Genomic DNA, 24,361 nt, shown 5'->3' with positions numbered 1-24,361 from the left:
ACCACTCCACTAGGTTCTCTATCTCCCACCTGTACTCTGACTCATCATTGTTTGAGATCCAACCCACTACGGTCGTGTCAGCAGCAAACTTGTAGATTGAGTTGGAGCCACATTTTGCCACACAGTCACGTATGGACAGGGAGTACACTTGGGGACTAAGTACGCAGCCTTGCGGGGCCCCGTTATTGAGGCCTATTGTGGGGGAGGTGTTGTTGTTTATCCTTACTGATTGTGGTCTATGGGTCAGAAAGTCACGGATCCAGTTGCAGAGTGAGGAGCCAAGTCCTGGGTGCTGGAGCTTTGATTGAATTTGGCTGGGATTATGGTGTTGAAGGCGGAGCTGTAGTCAATGAATAGGAGTCTGACGCAGGAGTACTTGTTGTCGAGATGCTCCAGGAATGAGTGTAGGGCCAGGGAGATGGGTCTGCTGTGGACCAGTTGTGGCGGTATGTGAATTGCAGTGGATCAAGGCGTTCTGGGAGTATGGAGTTAATGCACTTCATTATGATTGATGTCAAGGCCAGCGGACGGTAGTCATTGAGGCACATTGCCTGGTTCTTCTTTGGCACCGGCATGATGGTGGTCTTCTTGAAGCAGGTGGGGATCTCGGAGCAGAGTAGGGACAGGTTAAAGATGTCCGCGAATATCTCTGCCAGCTGGTCCGCCCAAGCTCTGAGTGCACGACCAGGGATCCCGTCCGGACCTATCGCCTTCCGAGGGTTCACTTTCAGGAAGGCCGATCTGACTTTGGAAGCTATGATGGTGGGTATGGGTTTGTTTTAGGCTGCTGCGGCACTCGACAGTGGATTGATAGTTTCCTGCTCAAAACGAGCATTTTGAGTTCATTGGGGAGGGATGCGCTGTTGCCGTAGATTCATCTTCGCATTTCTGATTTCCCTAGGACTTTGGCCATACTGTCAGATATCTGGCTGGAATCTCCTGCAGGACCTTTGTGAGTTGTTGTTTGGCTCTTTGCAGCTTCTGTAATTTTACAGAGTAGGATAGTTGTACTCACGCAAAGGCCCCAACCTGGAGGGCCAGTTTGCTGTTTTTTGTCAGACATTTCACCTGAGACTTGTCCGGCTTGGTTCCACCTACCAGGAGTTGAAGTCATCGCTGGCATATCTCTCTGGATCATGGGCGGCACGGTGGCGCAGGGGTTAGCACTGCTGCCTCACAACGCCGAGGATCCGGGTTCGATCCCGGCTCTGGGTCACTGTGCGTGTGGTTTGCACATTTTCCCCGTGTCTGCGTGGGTCTCACCCCCACAACCCAAAGATGTGCAGGGTAGGTGGATTGGCCACACTAAATTGCCCCTTAATTGGAAAAAAAAAGAATTGGGTACTCTAACTCAAGGTCTCAGGATCAGTCAGGTACTCAAGCCACCCCACCCCCATTGGGAGATAGCAAGGATACGACCTCCAACTCCTCTGAATAGTCTATAAAACTCATCCCCACAATCGCAGTGACAATCAAGAATAGCAAAATTGTGAAAGCTTAGGCTTTGTAATGTTATACTTGATTGCAACAACAGTTCTGTATAACAGTTCAATATTTTATTGCAAGATTTAAACCTTAATGTTTCCTCAATAAAAGATAAATAATCTAGCGGTACTTACGGAAGTGCCATCAAAACTGGGAAAGCCAGCAGTAGGACTGTAATTTTCTTGTCATAGAATTCTGTTGGGTTTCCATAGAAATTGGCCTTAAGAGCCACACACTTCTTGCAACCCACTGCCATTAAGGGTACAGGTCTGGGAAAAGTCATTGCAATCCATCTGGACAGGGCAGACAGTTTCTAGACTTTAATGCTGCGTGTTACGAATTAGCTGAACATGACTGAAGTGGTGGGTGCCCGACAATCTTTGCACCCTTTAGTGAGGCTCCTAGTTACTATTCCTGTTCGGCAAGGTCAATGCAATCCATCACACTTCTGTCTTGTGACATGCAGTGGGCAGGCTCCCCTAAGTCAGGAAGCAACTTACTCGCCAGAAAATATTCTAGTTTCTGACCTACTCTTGAAACTACATCATTTTTATGGTTGATCCATTTTAAGTTCCTGCTCAATGAGAACCCTCAGGATGCTGATTGTGGGGGTTCAAGCGATAATAATGCTGATGCACATCAAGGGAAGGTGGTTAGATTTTCTCTTGTTGGAGGTGGTAGCAAGTATTATTTGCACCATACACCAACCCAAGCCCGAGTATCGTCCAGGTCCCGCTGCATGCAGACACCATGTGTTTTGTTATTAGATGATGATTTTGTTATTAGTTCAATGCTGGAGAATAAATGGCAATGAATTAATGTTAGTTCATCCGCAACTCAGATGCAAGAAATTAAAGTCAAGTGAAGATTAAGAACCTATTATTAAAAGCCTAATTATTAAGACTCTTGCTCCCCAATAATGTTTCAGTACAGGATAACAGAAAGCATGCTCCACACCCTGACTAGCCCTAAGAAATGGGGGGGGGGGGGGGGGGGGGGGGGGGGGGTCCACCAGATTAAATAAACAATCGTGATTTCCTTTTTGTACAAGAAAATAAGTGCTCTTTGACTAGGCCTTCATCCTCAATAGGGTAACTTTTTTTGCAATGTGTATTAATAACTCAGTACCCAGGTCTGACATTAAAGGAACAAAACTGTGCTCTGAAAATGTATGAAACAAAAACATTTCAACAAACCTCAAATAAGGTCAATGAACTGTGCAGACTTTAAACAGGATTTCAAACCCTGGAGTGAAAACATATAACTAGCATTTCCTGTTGTAATTCCAAAGAATGTCCGGAATGTTTTAGCAGTTCCGATACCAAAAGGGAAACAGAATGCCAGATCAGGAGTATGTGCTGACTATCTCAATCCCCTTTCGCCCATACCACCCCTAGCCCCATTAACGTCTTTGCACTTTAATTATCAATATTCAAATTAGATGCTTGTGTAAGTGTGCAATGTGAAAACTCGGCTGTGATGCTTTAAATGGTCAAATTACCAGCCAAGACTAGGGCAGCAGTGGTTAGCACTGCTGCCTCACAGCACCAGGGACCCGGGTTCAATTCTAGCCTTGGTGACTGTGGAGATTCCCCTGTCTATGTGGGTTTCCTCCGGTTTCCTCTCGGTCCAAATTTGTGCAGGTTAGGTTGATTGACCACGCTAAATTGTTACTTAGTGTGCAAAGGTTAGGCAGGGTTATGGGATTGCATGGGGGGACAGGCCTAGGTAGAGTGCTCTTTCAGAGGGTTGATGGCCAAATGGCCTCCCCTCTGCACTGTAGGGATTCTATGATCACCCACTATCCAGACTCACCAAGCCTCTTCCGACAGCACTTTCTGAACTAGTTCCCTGCACTGCCACCTGCAAGCTCCCCTCCATGCCCCACACCATCCTTGACTTCGAACTATACCGCCGTTCCTGCACCATCGCTGGGTCAAAATCCTGGAAAACCTGTACCTACACCACATGGACTGCAGCAGTTCAATAAAGCACCTCACCAAAACTCCTCAAAGGCAATTAGGGATGGGCAACTTTCACAATAGCCTGAGCTAGCGCGCAGTCAATTCCAGTCCCATCTGAACCGGAGTCACAAAACAAGGTGAAATTAAGATTTTATTTAAACTACCCACAGTCTTCGTTCAAGGCCAATAGTCATCAGATTTGTAGCTTTAAAACACAAGTAACCTTTGTATGTACTGTATTATAATTTAAGACAGAAAATGTAATCATCGACCACACCTTTCCCAAACCCACTTCCTAACACATCCCACTCACTATACACAGACAAACAGCAGAGGGGAAGTGTGGTGGAAAGGGAAATAAACTCCGAATAGAAATAAAAGGATAAGGATCTTTGATGCATCGGGATGACTTCCAGTCAATGTCTTTCTGAAGTTCAGGCTTTCGTTTTGGTGGTACTTCCTTCTCGGCTTGGAATGATTTTCTCTGGCAATGTTGTCTACCTTCTCTGCACTCAGCATCATCTCAGGTTCACAGCAAAGGATGTGCCAGGCACACACAGCTTTCAGAACAACAGAGCAGTTCTTTCACTTCAGCTAGCTGGAGAGAGTTCCCTCCATTGTCAAGGTCTAAACACTTCTGCCCAGTTCTCCCAGAAAGCATCACGCAGGAATCAATCACTGACCACTGTCAGGCAGATCACCGATTGCCAGTTAACCAATCGAACCAACTCCCTCCAAACCAGATTTAAATATCGATTTGTGCTGAGAAGTCTGGCATGTCCTCTCCAAAAACAAAACCTGGGAACGCTGTTTCCTGGCAGGAGGTTGTTTCAATTTTGGATCTTTTGCTTAAAAGCACATTCCGATCATGGGTCCATGGACCAAAATAATAAAACAAAAGAAATGGAAATAAGGATTTCCAAAAGGACTCTTACAGCAACAAATCACTCACATCGCAGGACCAAATAAACTTATACAGAATATACAACACAGAAAGACCACTCAATCTATGCTGCTCTCTATGCTCCACTTGAGCCACCCAGCATCCTTCCTCTCCAACTATCAGCCTAACCTAGTCCTCCACCGCCCCCCCCCCCCCCCACCTCAAATTATCCAACTTTTCCTTAAATGCATCTATAATCTTCTCTATGGAAGCAAGTTCCACATTATCACAATTGTTCTGGATAAAGAAGTTTCTTCTAAAGCCTCCATTTGATCTTGGAAGTTAAAAGAGATTAACCGGTTCCCAGAGAGGTCCATACCTCAGTAAGGAAGAAATGCCGAGAGAAGAGCACAGGAGGAAGTTTAGTTTAAAAAAAAGTGAAACTTTCAACAAAACACAGACAGTCTATTTATTCCATATTCAAATGTGGGGCATTGTTACAATAGGACTTCACAAGTACAGCTTTGAAGTGCAAAAATTAAACATCTAATTTACCGGCGTCAAAATGTATTTCTCAGTATATTACAATGAAACATACAAAAAAGGATTTGCCAGCGCTGGTACATTACTGGTGTAAAAGGAAAGTTACTGCTTCAAATTAACAACAAGGTTGTTCTGAACAGAAAGGGCATTTGGTCTTAATCTTTCCGGAGAGACAGTGATTCCTCTCGGATTCCATCTTTTGTAATGATGCAAATCTTCAGAGAGTCACCGGTATAAACATCTCTCTCGGCTGCAGAGATAAAAACATCTTTGACCAGCTGCATGGCTTTCTCCAGCGTAAGAGGGAGATGTTCCACATTCTCCATGTTCTTGAATCCAATCTAGCATAAAAAATATTCACCACAATTAGCCGACAATTAAGTGGTAACAATAAAGCTATCATTTAAAAGAGAAAAATAAGCCATTTTAAGCGTCTTACGTTTGAGTTATTTTAATTGATGACTGGTAAAAATGAGTGGGACATGATCCCATCAAATAAAATACGACGTGAGGAGGACTGTGGCTCAGACACCCAGATCCCAATTGTTTTAGAGATTTTACCAAGAGTGTTCTTGGGTCAAAGGATCTTACCTGGTTGTCGAGAAGTGGCTGCAGCATGGCACTGGCTGAACCGCCAGCTTTGTAGGCATCTCTCTGATAGGATCCTACAGGGTCAAAACTGTACACTGCACCCTTCCCTGCAGTTAAAAACCAGAAAACATATTCAACATGTGCGTCACGGATGAATGCATTCATACTTTATTCTCCCAGGTCTTGCGAGACGGGCGGGTTTTGGTATTGGAACGGTGTCAGAAATCCACTTGTAAACGAAAAGTTCAACTCCAGCACTAGCTTATTTTCACAGGTTTGCATTATTGATTCCATAGTGAGGCAACGGTAAGAGAAACAGTTTGCACTTGTACGTTGTAAAACACATCAAGCCACCTCAAAGCAGAGGAAATGCTTTCAAAGTGTATTCATTGTTAACCATAGAACCCTACAATGCAGAAGGAAAGCCATTCAGCCCTTTGAATCTGCACTGACCTTTGAAACAGCATCCTACCCAGGTCCACTCCCCTGCCCCATCCCCATAACCCCACCTAACCTGCCCACCTTGGGACACATCAAGAGGAAATTAGCGTGGCCAATCCACCTAACCCCGCACATCTTTGGACTGTGGGAGTTCACCGGAGCACCTTAAGGAAACGCAGCAGACACGGGGAGAACATGTAAACTCCACACAGTTCCTGGCGCTGCGATGCAGCAGTGTTAACCACTGTGCTACCATGTTGTAATATATGGACAGTAAGAAGTCTGACAACACCAGGTTAAAGTCCAACAGGTTTGTTTCAAACACGAGCTTTCGGAGCACGGCTCCTTCTTCAGGTGAAGGAGAAGCATATTTATAATATATGGAGATGTAGCAGCTAATTGGCACACAGCAAGGGCCCCACAAACAGCTTTAAAATTCACAGTGTATCAAACTGTGCTCAAACTGAGGGAGCAATGGGCGTCCCTTTGAGGGGAGCTGACAGCGCCTTATTGTAATATATTACCTGAGACAGTACCTCCAAAAGCACGTCAGTACTGCATTGCAAAATGTGAAGTTACTAGAGTGGGATTTGAATCCACCACCTTTGTATGAAGGATAAATTCCTTCTCTTAAAGGGTCATTAGTCTCTGGAATTCTCTACCACAAAGAGCAGCAGAGGCCGAGTCCTCGAATATATTCACGGCTGAGTTAGACAGATTTTTGATTGACAAGGGGGTCAAGGGTTATTCAGGGCAGGCATAGAAGCTAGGAGCAGGCGTAGGCCATTCAAGCCTGCTCTGTCGTTCATTATCATGGACAATCATCCAACTCAGTAATCTGTTCTGGCTTTTTTCCATATCCTTTGATCCCATTAGCCACAGGAGCTATGTCCTATCCTTCTTCAAAACATACAATGTTTTGGTCTCAACTGCTTTCTGTGGTGAGAGAATTCCACAGGCTCACCACTCTTTGGCTGAAAAAATTTCTTCTCATTTCAGTCCTTAATGGTTTACCCCATATCCTTAGACTGTGACCCCTGGTTCTTGAATGCCCTCCATCAGGAAGATCCTTCCTGTATCCACCCTGCCTAGAAATTTATAGGTTTCTAGGAGACCCCCCCGCTTATTCTTCTGAACTCCAGCAAATGCAATCCTAACCGATCAACCTTTCCTCTTACGTCAACCCCGCCACCCCAGGAACCGCAGAAGTCAAAGTGCTTTTGGAACATACCAAGCCCGTGAGATGTGTTATATGAAAACATAAGTCTCAGCAGAAAAGCAGGTGGATAGACAATCTGTTAGCAAGTCTCTGTCAATGCTACTCTTGTAAATAACCTAAAAATACATGTCTTACAAATACTGTACTCTCATAAAAAGTAAGGTTGGTGGGGGGGGGTTGTTGGGTTACGGGTATAGGGTGGATACGTGGGTTTGAGTAGGATGATCTGCTCAGCACAACATCGAGGGCCGAAGGGCCTGTTCTGTGCTGTACTGTTCTATGTTTTGTTGGGAACATAGAACATAGAACGATACAGCGCAGTACAGGCCCTTCGGCCCTCGATGTTGCATCAACATGGAAAAAAACTAAAGGCTATCTAACCTACACTATGCCCTTATCATCCATATGCTTATCCAATAAATTTTTAAATGCCCTCAATGTTGGCGAGTTCACTACTGTTGCAGGTAGGGCATTCCACGGCCTCACCACTCTTTGCGTAAAAAACCCACCTCTGACCTCTGTCCTATATCTATTACCCCTCAATTTAAGGCTATGTCCCCTCGTGCTAGCCACCTCCATCCGCGGGAGAAGGCTCTCGCTGTCCACCCTATCTAACCCTCTGATCATTTTGTATGCCTCTATTAAGTCACCTCTTAACCTTCTTCTCTCTAACGAAAACAACCTCAAGTCCATCAGCCTTTCCTCATAAGATTTTCCCTCCATACCAGGCAACATCCTGGTAAATCTCCTCTGCACCCGTTCCAAAGCTTCCACGTCCTTCCTATAATGAGGCGACCAGAACTGTACGCAATACTCCAAATGCGGCCGTACTAGAGTTTTGTACAACTGCAACATGACCTCATGGCTCCGGAACTCAATCCCTCTACCAATAAAGGCCAACACACCATAGGCCTTCTTCACAACCCTATCAACCTGGGTGGCAACTTTCAGGGATCTATGTACATGGACACCGAGATCCCTCTGCTCATCCACACTACCAAGAATTTTACCATTAGCCAAATATTCCGCATTCCTGTTATTCTTTCCAAAGTGAATCACCTCACACTTCTCCACATTAAACTCCATTTGCCACCTCTCAGCCCAGCTCTGCAGCTTATCTATGTCCCTCTGTAACCTGCAACATCCTTCCGCACTGTCTACAACTCCACCGACTTTAGTGTCGTCTGCAAATTTACTCACCCATCCTTCTGCGCCCTCCTCTAGGTCATTTATAAAAATGACAAACAGCAACGGCCCCAGGACAGATCCTTGTGGTACGCCACTCGTAACTGAACTCCATTCTGAACATTTCCCATCAACTACCACTCTCTGTCTTCTTTCAACTAGCCAATTTCTGATCCACATCTCTAAATCACCCTCAATCCCCAGCCTCCGTATTTTCTGCAATAGCCGACCGTGGGGAACCGTATCAAACGCTTTACTGAAATCCATATACACCACATCAACTGCTCTACCCTCGTCTACCTGTTCAGTCACCTTCTCAAAGAACTCGATAAGGTTTGTGAGGCATGACCTACCCTTCACAAAACCATGCTGACTGTCCCTAATCATATTATTCCTATCTAGATGATTATAAATCGTATCTTTTATAATCCTCTCCAAGACTTTACCCACCACAGACGTTAGGCTCACCGGCCTATAGTTACCGGGGTTATCTCTACTCCCCTTCTTGAACAAAGGGACCACATTTGCTATCCTCCAGTCCTCTGGCACTATTCCTGTAGCCAATGATGACCTAAAAATCAAAGCCAAAGGCTCAGCAATCTCTTCCCTGGCTTCCCAGAGAATCCTAGGATAAATCCCATCCGGCCCCGGGGACTTATCTATTTTCACCTTGTCCAGAATTGCCAACACTTCTTCCCTACGCACCTCAATGCCATCTATTCTAATAGTAAGAAGTCTTACAACACCAGGTTAAAGTCCAACAGGTTTGTTTCAAACACGAGCTTTCGGAGCACGGCTCCTTCTTCAGGTGAATGGATTCACCTGAAGAAGGAGCCGTGCTCCGAAAGCTCGTGTTTGAAACAAACCTGTTGGACTTTAACCTGGTGTTGTAAGACTTCTTACTGTGCTCACCCCAGTCCAACGCCGGCATCTCCACATCATGATCTATTCTAATAGCCTGGGTCTCAGCATTCTCCTCCACAATATTATCTTTTTCTTGAGTGAATACTGACGAAAAGTATTCATTTAGTATCTCGCTTATCTCCTCAGCCTCCACACACAACTTCCCACCAGTGTCCTTGACTGGCCCTACTCTTACCCTAGTCATTCTTTTATTCCTGACATACCTATAGAAAGCTTTTGGGTTTTCCTTGATCCTACCTGCCAAAGACTTCTCATGTCCCCTCCTTGCTCGTCTCAGCTCTCTCTTTAGATCCTGCCTCGCTTCCTTGTAACTATCAAGCGCCCCAACTGAAACTTCATGCCTCATCTTCACATAGGCCTCCTTCTTCCTCTTAACAAGAGATTCCACTTCTTTGGTAAACCACGGTTCCCTCGCTCGACCCCTTCCTCCCTGCCTGACTGGTACGTACTTATCAAGAACATGCAATAGCTGTTCCTTGAACAAGCTCCACATATCCAGTGTGCCCAACCCTTGCAGCCTACTTCTCCAACCAACACATCCTAAGTCATGTCTAATGGCATCATAATTGCCCTTCCCCCAGTTCCCCGAGTTAGCGGGGTATACTTATCCCTTTCCATCACTAACGTAAAGGTCACCGAATTGTGGTCACTGTTTCCAAAGTGCTCACCTACCTCCAGATCTAACACCTGGCCTGGTTCATTACCCAAAACCAAATCCAATGTGGCCTCGCCTCTTGTTGGCCTGTCAACATATTGTGTCAGGAAACCCTCCTGCACACATTGTACAAAGAACGACCCATCTAATGTACTCGAACTATATCTTTTCCAGTCAATATTTGGAAAGTTAAAGTCTCCCATAACAACTACCCTGTTACTTTTGCTCTTTTCCAGAATCATCTTCGCCATCCTTTCCTCTACATCCCTAGAACTATTAGGTGGCCTATAGAAAACTCCCAACAGGGTGACCTCTCCTTTCCTGTTTCTAACCTCAGCCCATACTACCTCAGAAGAAGAGTCCCCATCTAGCATCCTTTCCGCCACCGTAATACTGTCCTTGACTAGCAGCGCCACACCTCCCCCTCTTTTGCCCCCTTCTCTGAGCTTACTAAAACACCTAAACCCCGGAACCTGCAACAACCATTCCTGTCCCTGCTCTATCCATGTCTCTGAAATGGCCACAACGTCGAAGTCCCAGGTACCAACCCATGCTGCCAGTTCCCCTACCTTATTTCGTATACTCCTGGCATTGAAGTAGACACACTTCAAACCACCTACCTGAACACTGGCACCCTCCTGCGAAGTCAAATCTGTGCTCCTGACCTCTATACTCTCAATCTCCCGTACCCCAAAACTACAATCCAGGTTCCCATGCACCTGCTGAATTAGTTTAAACCCCCCCAAAGAGCACTAACAAATCTCCCCCCCAGAATATTGGTGCCCCTCAGGTTCAGATGTAGACCATCCTGTCTATAGAGGTCCCACCTTCCCCAGAAAGAGCCCCAGTTATCCAGAAATCTGAATCCCTCCCGCCTGCACCATCCCTGTAGCCACGTGTTCAATTGCTCTCTCTCCCTATTCCTCATCTCACTATCACGTGGCACGGGCAACAACCCAGAGATAACAACTCTGTTTGTTCTCGCTCTGAGCTTCCATCCTAGCTCCCTAAAGGTCTGCCTGACATCCTTGTCCCCATTCCTACCTATGTCGTTAGTGCCAATGTGGACAACGACTTGGGGCTGCTCCCCCTCCCCCTTAAGGACCCGGAAAACACGATCCGAGACATCACTTACCCTTGCACCTGGGAGGCAACATACCAAACGTGAGTCTCTCTCACTCCCACAAAATCTCCTATCTGTGCCCCTGACTATTGAGTCCCCAATTACTAATGTTCTACTCCTTTCCCCCCTTCCCTTCTGAGCAACAGGGACAGACTCCGTGCCAGAGGCCCGTACCCCATGGCTTATGAACATGCAGGGAAGGAACACATACGCAGCAACTCAAGACCTATCGTTCCCAGGCATCGTAACTAATAAATCAGCGCTGAGGAAATTCTTGTAAGATAAGAAAAAAAAACGAGAAGTAATTGTTAAATATTCAATCTCACCTTCCTCATCAAGGCCACCAATGATGTTGTAGACATAATAAGGGAAAAAGCGTCGAGAGTACAGAATTGTAGAAAGCATTGCTGCTATTGCCCCACTTGTCATTGTCTTATTGTTTGAATGTTTGTACATCTGAAATACATCAAATTATTGTAGCATCAAAACCGTCATTAAAAAAAAAACTTTGCAGCTTCAAAATCAGAGTAAACAGACCTGTTGTTTTAGACAATATTTTAAAAAATTCTTCCATGGATGTAGGTGTCGCTGGCAAGGCCAGCATTTGCTGCCCACCCTTAATTACCCTTGAACTAGTCGGCTTGCTGGACCATTTCAGAGGGCAGTTAAGTGTCAAACCACATTGTTGCGGGTTTAAAGTCACATGTATCCCAGGCCAGGTAAGAACGGCAGATTTCATTCGATAAAAGGAGATTAATGAACCTGATGGGTTTTTAACGACAATCTACGATAGTTGTCATAGTCAGCATTACTGAAACAAGCTTTACATTCCAGATTTATTAACTGAATTTAAATTCCACCTGCTGCTGTGGTGGGATTTGAAACCATGTCAGCAGGGCATTAGCCGGAGTCTCTTTGGTACTAATCCAGTGACATTACAGAAACAGAGAGAGTAGGAGTAGGCCATTCGGCCCTACGAGCTTGCTCCACCATTCGTTATGATCATGACTGGTCATCCAACTCCGTAACCGGTTCCTGCTTCCCCCAAAATCCTTTGATCCCTTTTTCCCAGGTGCTGTATCTAATTCCTCAGCTGCTTTCTGTGGTAGCGAATTCCACAGGCTCACCACTCTCAAGCTGAAGGAATTTCTCTTTTCAGTCCTAAATGGTTTACCCCGCATCCTCAGACTGTGCCCCCTGGTTCTGAACTCCAGTGAATATAATCCTAACCGACTCAATCTCTCTCCTCATATGTCAGTCCCGCCATCCCAGGATCAGTCTGGTAAACCTTTGCTGCACTCCCTCATGAGAAAAAAGAACCTTCCTCAGATAAGGAGACCACAACTGCACACAATATTCCAGGTGTGGCCTCACCAAGGCCCTGTATAATTGTAGCAAGACATCCCTGCTCCTGTACTCGAATCCTCTCGCAATGAAGGTCAACATATCATTTGCCTTCTTTTATCGCCTGCTGTACCTGCAGGCTTACCTTCAGTGACTGAAGTATGAGCATACCCAGGTCTTGTTGCCCATTCCCCTCTCTCAATTTAGAATCATTCAGATAATAATCTGCCTTCCTGTTTTTGCAACCAAAGTGGGTAACCTCACATTCATCTACATTATGCTGCATTAGCCCACTCACTCAAATTGTCCAAATCACACTGGAACACCTCTGCATCCTCCTCACAGCTCACCTTCCCACCCAGCTCTGTGCCACCTGCAGATTTGGGGATGCTACGTTTAGTTCCCTCATCTAAATCATTAATACACATTGTGAATAACTGGGGTCCCCGCACCGATCAATGCAGTACCCCATGAGTCACTGCCTGCCATTTGGAAAAAGGCCCGTTTAGCCTATTCTTTGTTTCCTGAAGGAGCACAGTTTTTCCACAAGGAATTACTCTTCAGAGCTTTAAACAAAGGTACAATGTTAGGACAGAGCAGAGGGAGCCTGACTCTGCAACAGGCCATACTAGACCTGATCAAGGTGTGCTTGAAGCTGCCACAGAATGGCTAAAACGGGAGATGCCCCATTGTTCAGATTTCTTACCTCACACGCTGGTGGACACAAATAAATATTCACCAATTAATGCCACTCACTGTACTTTCAAAACCCAATTTCAATAGAATATCATTTGCTGCATTTTACAAATACCTTTAATCTTGCATCAATAATTTTTGTTAATGTAAGACAGTCTCCATGGAATCCAGTGCATCCAATCACTGTTTGGTTTGTCCTAAAAGAACATCAAAACAGGAAGGTTGAAATCCGGTTTGTTAGAACATGCTAATTTAATTCACCAAACAAACAATGAGGAACATAATCCATGTCCACCAAGGTGGCAGACAAACCCTGGATTAACGCTTCATCTCTGAGAAACAGCGCCTCGTACTGGACTACAGTGTCAGCGTTGACTTTTGGGCTCAAGCCTTGGAGTGGGATTTGGACCCACAACCATTGACTAGTGTATGGCGAACTTGAAAGCCATCGGGTGTTGGGTTTATCTCTTTTTGGGGGGGGGGGGAAGTAAAGCTTAAGTCATTAAACACACATGGAACATAGACAATTGGATAATTTGTTGGAGTGGTCTGATCAAGAGAAACAAACACAACTCACACTGTGAATTTTACCACCCCAAAAGATTGTCCTGTTTTCCTGAAATTTACCTAAAGCCAGCAGAAATAAACCTACAAAGTGGTAAAGGGTCCTCGGGATGTTCTGCTTCATATACAATCAATTCTAATCCTCTCACAGAGTGATGAACAGGTTTGGAAAGTCTGGCAGATATCTTCTCAGTTTCAGAGGTGCTCCAAGTAAAGCTACCGATCCAAGAAAGGGATCAGACTCATGGGATTGCATCAACTACAAAATGCTGTTCAGAACAAAATGTTTCATGGACTTACAGCTTGTAGCATTTTGGTGCGTCCCGGCTGTGAATGGAGTAGCCCTCACTCAGTCGTGTATCTGAAGCAACAATGGAAAAGTCTTCACCAGCTAAAGCCAGCACAGTTCTTCAGTAATTAATACAGGGAAAAGAATGAAATCAAAGCATTAGAAAACCATTCCAAACACACAAAAACTCCCAAAAAGGAGGACATTTATTTTGAAGTTTAAGGTAGATTATGTTACAATTTACTGAAAATTATTCAAACAGAATGGTTCCTAGATACCCTACAGGAACTCCATGCTGTCCACCTCAGCAAAAAAAAACTATTATCACTTTACTGACTGTGTCGCAGCATTTCTGTTGCCTAGGTCCACACTTCTTTCAACCTTATCTCTTGATTTTCAAAGACCGGGATCAACTGTTCCCAATAAAATGGGTGAAAGTTGATTCTTTGATTGTTTAAAGAGGTTGACAAATTGCTCATTGTTTAGTCTTTAAGGGAAGGTAGCAGTCGGCATCTGGCCACCTCGAGGGACGATGGACTATACACATTCCAAATGACACTCCTTGAGAGTGCTGGTCCAAGATTGATCCATTCCCCCCCCCCCCCCCCAAACATCTGGTCATTTATTTTGTCCACTGATTTTTCCATACCCTTCCTAACTGCTCTTCTTCAGGCTCTCTGATCAGCAGCAAGGATTTCCCATGTATCGACTCTGATCCCGGTCATATTGAAGTGTTGCTTCCAGAAATCTGTGTATTACAGATGGCGCCGTCCCATTGTTGTCCTTGTTACCGCCACATTTGGAGTATTGCGTACAGTTCTGGTCGCCTCATTACAGGAAGGACGTGGAAGCTTTGGAACGGGTGCAGAGGAGATTTACCAGGATGTTGCCTGGTATGGAGGGAAAATCTTATGAGGAAAGGCTGATGGACTTGAGGTTGTTTTCGTTAGAGAGAAGAAGGTTAAGAGGTGACTTAATAGAGGCATACAAAATGATCAGAGGGTTAGATAGGGTGGACAGTGAGAGCCTTCTCCCGCGGATGGAGGTGGCTAGCACGAGGGGACATAGCCTTAAATTGAGGGGTAATAGATATAGGACAGACGTCAGAGGTAGGTTTTTTACGCAGAGTGGTGAGACCGTGGAATGCCCTACCTGCAACAGTAGTGAACTCGCCAACATTGAGGGCATTTAAAAGTTTATTGGATAAGCATATGGATGATAATGGCATAATGTAGGTTAGATGGCCTTTAGTTTTTGACTTCCCATGTCGGTGCAACATCGTGGGCCGAAGGGCCTGTACTGCGCTGTATCGTTCTATGTTCTATAAGACCAAACAGATTTGTTAACTCTGCGGCTTTTAATCTGTAAATGTAGTTTACAACCCCCCCCCCTTCCTAAAACCCAAAGTCTGTACATAACCCTCTGAATAGGAACAGATTTTCTTTGTCTTCCATATTTTAACTTCCCAGCTTCTCCAATCGAACCATGTAGCAAAAATTCCTCATCCTTGGAACCATTCTGGTAAATGTCCTCTGCACCCACTCAAGGACCCTCACATCCTTCCCAAAGCGTGGCCATCAGGACTGGACCCAGTACTCTAGCTGTGGCCATACCCAGCGTGGTCATTAGGACTGGACCCAGTATTCTAGCTGTGGCCTAACCCAGCGTGGTCATCAGGACTGGACCCAGTATTTTAGCTGTGGCCTAACCCAGCGTGGTCATCAGGACTAGACCCAGTATTTTAGCTATGGCCTAACCCAGCGTGGTCATCAGGACTGGACCCAGTATTCTAGCTGTGGCCTAACCCAGAGTGGTCATCAGGACTGGACCCAGTATTTTAGCTGTGGCCTAACCCAACATGGTCATCAGGACTGGACCCAGTATTTTAGCTATGGCCTAACCCAGCGTGGTCATCAGGACTGGACCCAGTATTCTAGCTGTGGCCTAACCCAATGTGGCCATCAGGACTGGACCCAGTATTCTAGCTGTGGCCTAACCCAGAGCTTTATAAAGGGTCAGCATAACTTCCCTGCTGCTGTCCTCAGTACCTCCATTTAAGAAGCCCAGGATCCCCAATGCATTGCTAACCAATCTCTCAATATGTCCTGCCGCCTTCAAAGAGCTATGCACATTGACCCCGAAATGTCTCTGTCCCTGCACGCTTTTTAGAACATTGTCTATATTGCCTCTACCTCGCCCTCTACAAAAATGTATTGTCTTATACTTCTCTTTATTAAATTCTGTCCATCCATTCTGCTTGCCTATGTCCTGTTACAGTCAAGTATCAGCCTCACGGTTTGCCACATCTCCAAGTTCGGTATTGTTGACAAATTTTGAAATGTTACCCTTGTTCAAATATCAATGTGCAAGTAATCAATGAACAGAATTGAATAATTTCATAGAATTTACAGTGCAGGAGGCCATTCGGCCCATCGAGTCTGCACCAGCCCTCGGAAAGAGCACCCCACTCAAGCACACACCGCCTCCCCCCATCCCATTAACCCAGTAACCCCAATTAACCTTTTTGGACACCAAGGGTAATTTAGCATGGCCAATCCACTTAACCTGACATCTTTGGACTGTGGGAGGCACCCGGAAGAAACCCACGCAGACATGGGGAGAACTTGCAGACTCTGCACAGACAGTGACCCAGCTGGGAATCGAACCTGGGACCTTGAGCTGTGAAGCAACTGTGCTAACCACCAAGCTACCGTGCTGACCAAACTGCCGATAATGGAACTGGTCAGTACAAAACCGATATGAAAAACTCATTTGATCTAATCCCTCCAGGAAACTAAAAACTCTAATATCCACAAACATAAAGGTCTGCCTCAACTCTGCTTGCAGCTACTCCTACCAGGCGATCTGTTCACATGGTATGACCCCCTCATCTGTGTTGCGCCTTCCTCACATAACCACTGTAGCTCGTCCACAACCACTCTGACATCCATCATCCAACTACACCACGGTTGACCCCTCTTTCTGCTGCTCTCCATTTTGCCCCCTGGAAGAGAGCGCCACAACTTTTCACCTCTGATCAAATAGCCTAAGTACTGACATTTTCACCACTGGATGTCACTTTTTAGAGTACATTGTGCAATTTCAAGCGCCTCTTCGTTGGTCTTCTGGTCTGTATTTGGAATTTTAAGCATCCATCTTTGCATCCACGATGGCCTTATTTTCTTCCACAGATCTTTATTTATTGTTCATGTTTCTGAGGCAGACAGAAAAGTGGATGGAATGCAGCATCTTATGAGTATTTTTCATTAATAGAAGCTTGAGTTCTCCCGCTGTAAACACATCCAGTTTCACAAAATTACTTCCGCCCATCTCTATCCTTCTCCTGACTCTGGCATCACATCAACCATCTTCAGTTATCATTTGTCCTAAATAGGCTAACGTATTCTACTTATTCCAGTGTGACACCATACACTTTAATCTTCATTCCAGTTTCTTCTAATATATTCCATCCGCCGACTTTTATTTTTTATCCATCTGAAGTGGTCCAGCCTTATAACTACTGCGGCTACCAGAACAGGTCAACGGCTGGGAATCCTGCGGCAGGTAACTCACCTCCTGACCCCCCAAAACCTGTCCACCATCTACGAGGCACAAGTCAGGAGTGTGATGGAATACTCTCCACTTGCCTGGATGAGTGCAGCTCCAACAACACTCAAGAAGCTCAACACCATCCAGGACAAAGAAGCCACTTGATTGCTCCCCCTTCCACAAACATTCAATCCCTCCACCACCGACGAACAGCGACAGCCGTGTGTACCATCTACAAGATGCACTGCAGGAACTCGCCACGGCTCCTTAGGCAGCATCTTCCAAACCCACAACCACTAGAAGGACAAGAGCAGCAGATACCTGGGAACCCCACCACCTGGTGATTTCAATCCAAGTCACTCATAACCCAACTTGGAAATATATCGCTGTTCCTTCACTGTCGTTGGGTTAAAATCCCAGAACACTCCCTAACAACACAGTGGGTATACCTTCATCTCAGGGGCTGCAGAAATTCAAGAATGTGGCTCACCACCACCTTCTGAAGACAACTAAGGATCAGCAAGAAATGCTGGCCTAACCAGCGATGCCCATATCCCGTAAATGAATTCACAAAAATAAAGTTGGATTTTTCGCAGGTGATGAAACGAAATGGATGTTTGGAATGAGTCACTCATTATACATAGCGTCTGCTATTCAAATCCATTATAATCTAAAGAATGAAATTCCTGTCTCTTCATGTTCGGCTAAAGTAACCAAATGGCTTAATGGCAAAATCCTGTTGCAAAGTTCCTCATCTAGAGTACAGTACATCTGTTAGCACAAAACTCAGTGTGCAGCAAATCCCAGAACAGAACCACCAGGGAATCCAGTGTTTATTTTATTTACTTAGTTCATAATGAAAACACCTCCACACCAGAACCAAAAACCACTGTTAGCAGACTAATAAACTTCATGTTCCACATACGTACATTGCAAACTGCAGGAAAAGATTTGAGAAACCATTGGGGCTGGTTTAGCACAGGGCTAAATAAATGGCTTTTAAAGCAGACCAATGCAGGCCAGTAGCGGGGGTTCGATTCCCGTACCGGCCTCCCCGAACAAGCGGCGGAATGTAGCGACTAGGGACTTTTCACAGTAACTTCATTTGAAGCCTACCTGTGGCAGTAAGCGATTTTCGTTTAATTTGTGTTTAAAAGTGGTTCACTGTGAGAAATATCCTTTCTCAATAAGTGAAACTGAAAGTTGGGCATCAGGCACTGATAAACCCTATTAAACTCCAGGACCATAGTGCTCATCACGGTCGTACACTCCGAGCCGAGAATCTGTGGATGTTTTGTCAAATCAGACATGGAGGGAGTCCTTTTCACCGCAATCAAGACCTACATTAGAAACAGCTTTTCTCCATCCACCCCAGGGCCTGTTTCTTCACTAGCACCCTTCCATCATCACCCTGATTATACCCCTTTTCCAGAGGGATGTCTCTCCACCTCTCCTCCAGAGGGATATCCCTCCTCCTCCTCCAGAGGAATATCCCCCCTCCTCCACCCTCTTCCTCCAGAGGGATGTCCCTCCTCCACCCTCTTCCTCCAGAGGGATGTCCCTCCTCCACCCTCTTCCTCCAGAGGGATGTCCCTCCTCCACCCTCTTCCTCCAGAGGGATGTCCCTCCTCCACCCTCTTCCTCCAGAGGGATGTCCCTCCTCCACCCTCTTCCTCCAGAGGGATGTCCCTCCTCCACCCTCTTCCTCCAGAGGGATGTCCCTCCTCCACCCTCTTCCTCCAGAGGGATGTCCCTCCTCCACCCTCTTCCTCCAGAGGGATGTCCCTCCTCCACCCTCTTCCTCCAGAGGGATGTCCCTCCTCCACCCTCTTCCTCCAGAGGGATGTCCCTCCTCCACCCTCTTCCTCCAGAGGGATGTCCCTCCTCCACCCTCTTCCTCCAGAGGGATGTCCCTCCTCCACCCTCTTCCTCCAGAGGGATGTCCCTCCTCACTCCTCTCCTCCAGAGGGGATATCCCTCCTGCTGCTCCAGTGATATCCCTCCTCCTCCAGAGGGACATCCCTCCTCCTCCTCTCCTCCAGAGGGATATACCTCCTCCAGAGGGATATACCTCCTCCAGAAGGATGTACCTCCTCCTCCACCCTCTTCCTCCAGAGGGATGTCCCTCCTCCACCCTCTTCCTCCAGAGGGATGTCCCTCCTCCACCCTCTTCCTCCAGAGGGATGTCCCTCCTCCACCCTCTTCCTCCAGAGGGATGTCCCTCCTCCACCCTCTTCCTCCAGAGGGATGTCCCTCCTCCACCCTCTTCCTCCAGAGGGATGTCCCTCCTCCACCCTCTTCCTCCAGAGGGATGTCCCTCCTCCTCTCCTCCAGGGGATATCCCTCCTGCTGCTCCAGTGATATCCCTCCTCCTCCTCTCCTCCAGAGGGATATACCTCCTCCAGAGGGATATACCTCCTCCAGAAGAATGTACCTCCTCCTCCACCCTCTCCTCCAGAGAGATGTCCCTCCACCATTTCCTCCAGAGGGATGACCCTACTCCTCCACCCTGTCTTCCAGAGGGATATCCCTCTTCATCCAGAGGGATGTCCCTCCTCCACCCTCATCTCCAGAGGGATGTCCCTCCTCCTCCTCCATCCTCTCCTCCAGAGGGATGTCCCTCCTCCACCCTCTCTCCCAGAGGGATGTCCCTCCTCCACCTCCACCCTCTCCCCCAGAGGGATGTCCCTCCTCCACCCTCTCCTCCAGAGGGATGTCCCTCCTCCACCCTCTCCTCCAGACGGATATCCCTCCTGCTCCTCTCCTCCAGAGGGATGTCCCTCCTCCTCCAACCTCTCCTCCAGAGGGATATGCCTTCTCCACCATCTCCTCCAGAGGATATCCTTCCCTCCTCCTCCACCCTCCCCTCCAGAGGGATGTCCCTCCTCCCCCTCCTCCACAGGGATGTCCCATCTCCCCCTCCACCCTCCGCTCCAGAGGGATGTCCCTCCTCCCCCTCTCCTCCAGGAGATATCCTTCCTCCTCCTCCACCCTCTCCTCCAGAGGGATATCCCTCCACCCTATCCTGCAGAGGGATATCCCTCCTCCACCCTGTCCTCCAGAGGGATATCCCTCCTCCACCCTATCCCCAGATGGATGTCCCTCCACCTCTCCTCCAGAGGGATATCCCTCCTCCTCCACCCTCTCCTCCAAGGGATGTCCCTCCTCCACCCTCTCCTCAGAGGGATGTTCCTCCTCCACACTCTCCTCCAGAGGGGTCCCTCCTCCTCCAGAGGGATGTCTCTCCACCATCTCCTCCAGAGGGATGACCCTCCTCCTCCTCCTCCACAGGGATGTCCCTCCACCATCTGCTCCAGAGGGATGTCCCTCCTCCTCCACCCTCTCTTGTAGAGGGATATCCCTCCTCCTCCAGAGAGATGTCCCTCCTCCACCCTCTCCTCCAGAGGGATGTCCTTTCACCCTCTCTCCGAGGGATGTCCCTCCTCCACCCTCTCCCCCAGAGGGATGTCCCTCCTCCACCTCCACCCTCTCTCCCAGAGGGATGTCCCTCCTCCACCTCCACCCTCTCCTCCAGAGGGATGTCTCTCCTCCTCCTCCACCCTCTCCTCCAGACGGATATCCCTCCTCCTCCTCCTCCAGAGGGATATCCCTCCTCCTCTCCTCCAGGGGGATGTCCCTCCTGCTCCTCCAGTGATATCCCTCCTGCACCTCTCCTCCAGAGGGATGTCCCTCCTCCATCCTCTCCTCCAGAGGGATATACCTCCTCCTCCACCCTCTCCTCCAGAGAGATGTCCCTTCTCCTCCACCCTCTCCTCCAGAGTGATGTCCCTTCTCCTCCTCCACCCTCTCCTCCAGAGTGATGCCTCTTCTCCTCCACCCTCTCCTCCAGTGATGCCCCTTCTCCTCCTCCACCCTCCCTTCCAGAGTGATGCCCCTTCTCCTCCTCCACCATCCCTTCCAGAGTGATGCCCCTTCTCCTCCTCCACCATCCCCTCCAGAGTGATGCCCCTTCTCCTCCTCCACCATCCCCTCCAGAGTGATGCCCCTTCTCCTCCTCCACCCTCCCCTCCAGAGTGATGCCCCTTCTCCTCCACCCTCCCCTCCAGAGGGATGTCCCTCCTCCTCCACCCTCCCCTCCAGAGGGATGTCCCTCCTCCTCCACCCTCCCCTCCAGAGGGATGTCCCTCCTCCCCCTCCTCCAGAGGGATGTCCCTCCTCCCCCTCCTCCAGAGGGATGTCCCTCCTCCCCCTCCTCCAGAGGGATGTCCCTCCTCCCCCTCCTCCAGAGGGATGTCCCTCCTCCCCCTCCTCCAGAGGGATGTCCCTCCTCCCCCTCCTCCTCCAGAGGGATGTCCCTCCTCCTCCAGAGGGATGTCCCTCCTCCTCCAGAGGGATGTCCCTCCTCCTCCAGAGGGATGTCCCTCCTCCAGAGTGACACCCCTTCTCCTCCTCCACCCTCCCCTCCAGAGTGATGCCCCTTCTCCTCCTCCACCATCCCCTCCAGAGTGATGCCCCTTCTCCTCCTCCACCCTCCCCTCCAGAGTGATGCCCCTTCTCCTCCTCCACCCTCCCCTCCAGAGTGATGCCCCTTCTCCTCCACCCTCCCCTCCAGAGGGATGTCCCTCCTCCTCCACCCTCCCCTCCAGAGGGATGTCCCTCCTCCTCCACCCTCCCCTCCAGAGGGATGTCCCTCCTCCCCCTCCTCCAGAGGGATGTCCCTCCTCCCCCTCCTCCAGAGGGATGTCCCTCCTCCCCCTCCTCCAGAGGGATGTCCCTCCTCCCCCTCCTCCTCCAGAGGGATGTCCCTCCTCCTCCAGAGGGATGTCCCTCCTCCTCCAGAGGGATGTCCCTCCTCCTCCAGAGGGATGTCCCTCCTCCAGAGTGACACCCCTTCTCCTCCTCCACCCTCCCCTCCAGAGTGATGCCCCTTCTCCTCCTCCACCACCCTCTCCTCCAGAGGGATATCCCTCCTCCAGAGGGATATCCCTCCTCCAGAGGGATTTCCCTCCTCCCCCTCTCCTCCAGAGGATGTCCCTCCTCCCCCTCTCCTCCAGAGGATGTCCCTCCTCCCCCTCTCCTCCAGAGGATGTCCCTCCTCCCCCTCTCCTCCAGAGGGATGTTCCTCCTCCACCCTATCCTCCAGAGGGATAGCCCTCCTCCACCCTCTACATTGATTCCTACAGGGCAGTAGCGGGCCATTGCGCCGGGTCAGCATCGACCCTCTGATAGAAGCCTGGGGCCTAGCTTCCCCTGTCCGAGCGTTCTGTATTTTTGGCGGCCTCACACTCACCCTCCGTTGAAGGTGTAAGGGGAGAAGCGGTGCTGCGCCGGCCCAGAGTGCTGGTATTCCATCGTGTCCCCGTCCCAATGCGGCATTTCCTTCCTCCGCTGCCGGCCTGCTGTCTCACCGCCAAGATGGCAGCCGCTGTGTCACAGCCAAAACCCTCCCCCAGCGCGAAGCCGGCGCCACCGCGTCTGCCTTCCCCCGGCGGGCGCGTGCGCAGCTCTGCCCTTCCCGACAGCTGGGACTCAGGTGGTTGCAGCAGCCCTGCAAGCATGTCCTCACAGGAGGGCCAATCTGACATTGGTCACTCCCCCTTCCCACGCAAAATCCAAAAGAGGATATGATGGGACTTAGCTTTCCTGGTGAACATGTTGTTACAATATGTGGATATTGTAAGGAACATAAAGGGTTAATGTAATGCTACTACTCTAGTCACTGGATGGTTCAACAGAGCAACCATGTAAAAATCACATGCTTCCTGGTTTTCTGGGAGAGAGTGGAAGGGAACTAGACTATACGGTCAGATAGTTTAGCTGATAGCATAGTTTAGTATTGTAGAAGGGAATCGGCGGGGGCGGGAATCACGCAGCGCCGGACGGCGGGCCCCCCGCGCTGAACGGCGGGCCCCGTGGCGATTCTCCGGCCCGCGATGAGCCGAAGTCCCGCCGCTGTCAGGCCTCTCCTGCCGACGTGGTTTAAACCACCTCTGGTGCCGGCGGGAGCGGGCCCCGGGGTCCTGGGGGGGGGGGGGCGAGGGCCGATTGGACCCCGGGGGGTGCCCCCACGGTGGCCTGGCCCGCGATCGGGGCCCACCAATCGGCGGGCGGGCCTGTGCCGTGGGGGCACTCTTTTTCTTCCGACACGGCCTCCACCATGGTGGAGGCGAAGAGACCCCCTCCACCGCGCATGCACCGGTGGTGATGTCGGCGGCCGCTGACGCTTCAGGGCATGCGCGGACGCACACCAACTGCGAAGGCCTTTCGGCCAGCCCCAACGCCGGTCAGCAGGACGCCAAAGGCCGTTGGCGCCAGTCGGCAGAGCGGGAGCCACTCTTGCGTGGGCCTAGCCCCTAAAGGTGCGGAGAATTCCGATGCCGCAGTAGTTCTCGGTACGCCGGGGATCCCCCGCCCCGCCGGGTAGGGGAGAATCCCGGCCAATACAAAGAACACAACGCATGTGGTGTAACAAATTTTTTAAAAATCCATTCTTATTTTTTAAATTAAATTGAGATTACCCAATTATTTTTTCCAACTAAGGGGCAATTTAGTGTGGCCAATCCACCTACTCTGCACATTTTTTGGGTTGTGGGGGCGAAACCCATGCAAACACGGGGAGAATGTGCTACCTCCACATGGACAGTGACCCAGAACTGGGATTGGACCTGGGACCTCAGTGCCGTGAGGTAGAAATGCTAACCACTGCGCCACCGAGCTGTCCTGTCACCCCCAGTACAGACCTTATGGTGGAGGGAAGGTAATTGTTGAAATAGCTGAAGGCATAGCAATGTCTCAGGATTGAAATTAGACTTCAAACAACCACAGCCATCATTCTTTATGTTGGCTATGACCAGTGGAGAGTTTTCCCCGATTCTCTTTAAATCAGGCTTTGTTAGGGCTGGAGTAGACTGACGTGGTGGTAATTGGTCAGGTCGGATTTGTTCT

At 48.8% G+C, this 24,361-nt stretch overlaps 1 protein-coding gene across 1 annotated transcript; it reads right to left on the bottom strand.

Annotated features, from left to right (window-relative positions):
- Positions 1–4,787: 4,787 nt before the first annotated feature.
- On the bottom strand, positions 4,788–22,924 carry psmb1 (proteasome 20S subunit beta 1). The gene is made up of 6 exons (XM_038815766.1): positions 22,707–22,924; positions 13,918–14,025; positions 13,169–13,250; positions 11,340–11,469; positions 5,467–5,573; positions 4,788–5,216 (listed from the first exon to the last, which is right to left on the bottom strand). Exons 1-6 carry the CDS (start codon positions 22,790–22,792, stop codon positions 5,031–5,033), a joined length of 699 nt encoding a protein of 232 aa, XP_038671694.1. The 5' UTR covers positions 22,793–22,924; the 3' UTR covers positions 4,788–5,030.
- Between the last annotated feature and the right edge of the window lie 1,437 nt (positions 22,925–24,361).

This window comes from Scyliorhinus canicula, chromosome 1 (genome assembly GCF_902713615.1).
Source record: "Scyliorhinus canicula chromosome 1, sScyCan1.1, whole genome shotgun sequence".
NCBI classification, from domain to species: Eukaryota; Metazoa; Chordata; class Chondrichthyes; order Carcharhiniformes; family Scyliorhinidae; genus Scyliorhinus; species Scyliorhinus canicula.
The sequence above is the reverse complement of the archived record's forward strand: the minus strand, read 5'-3'. Positions and strand labels throughout refer to the sequence as shown.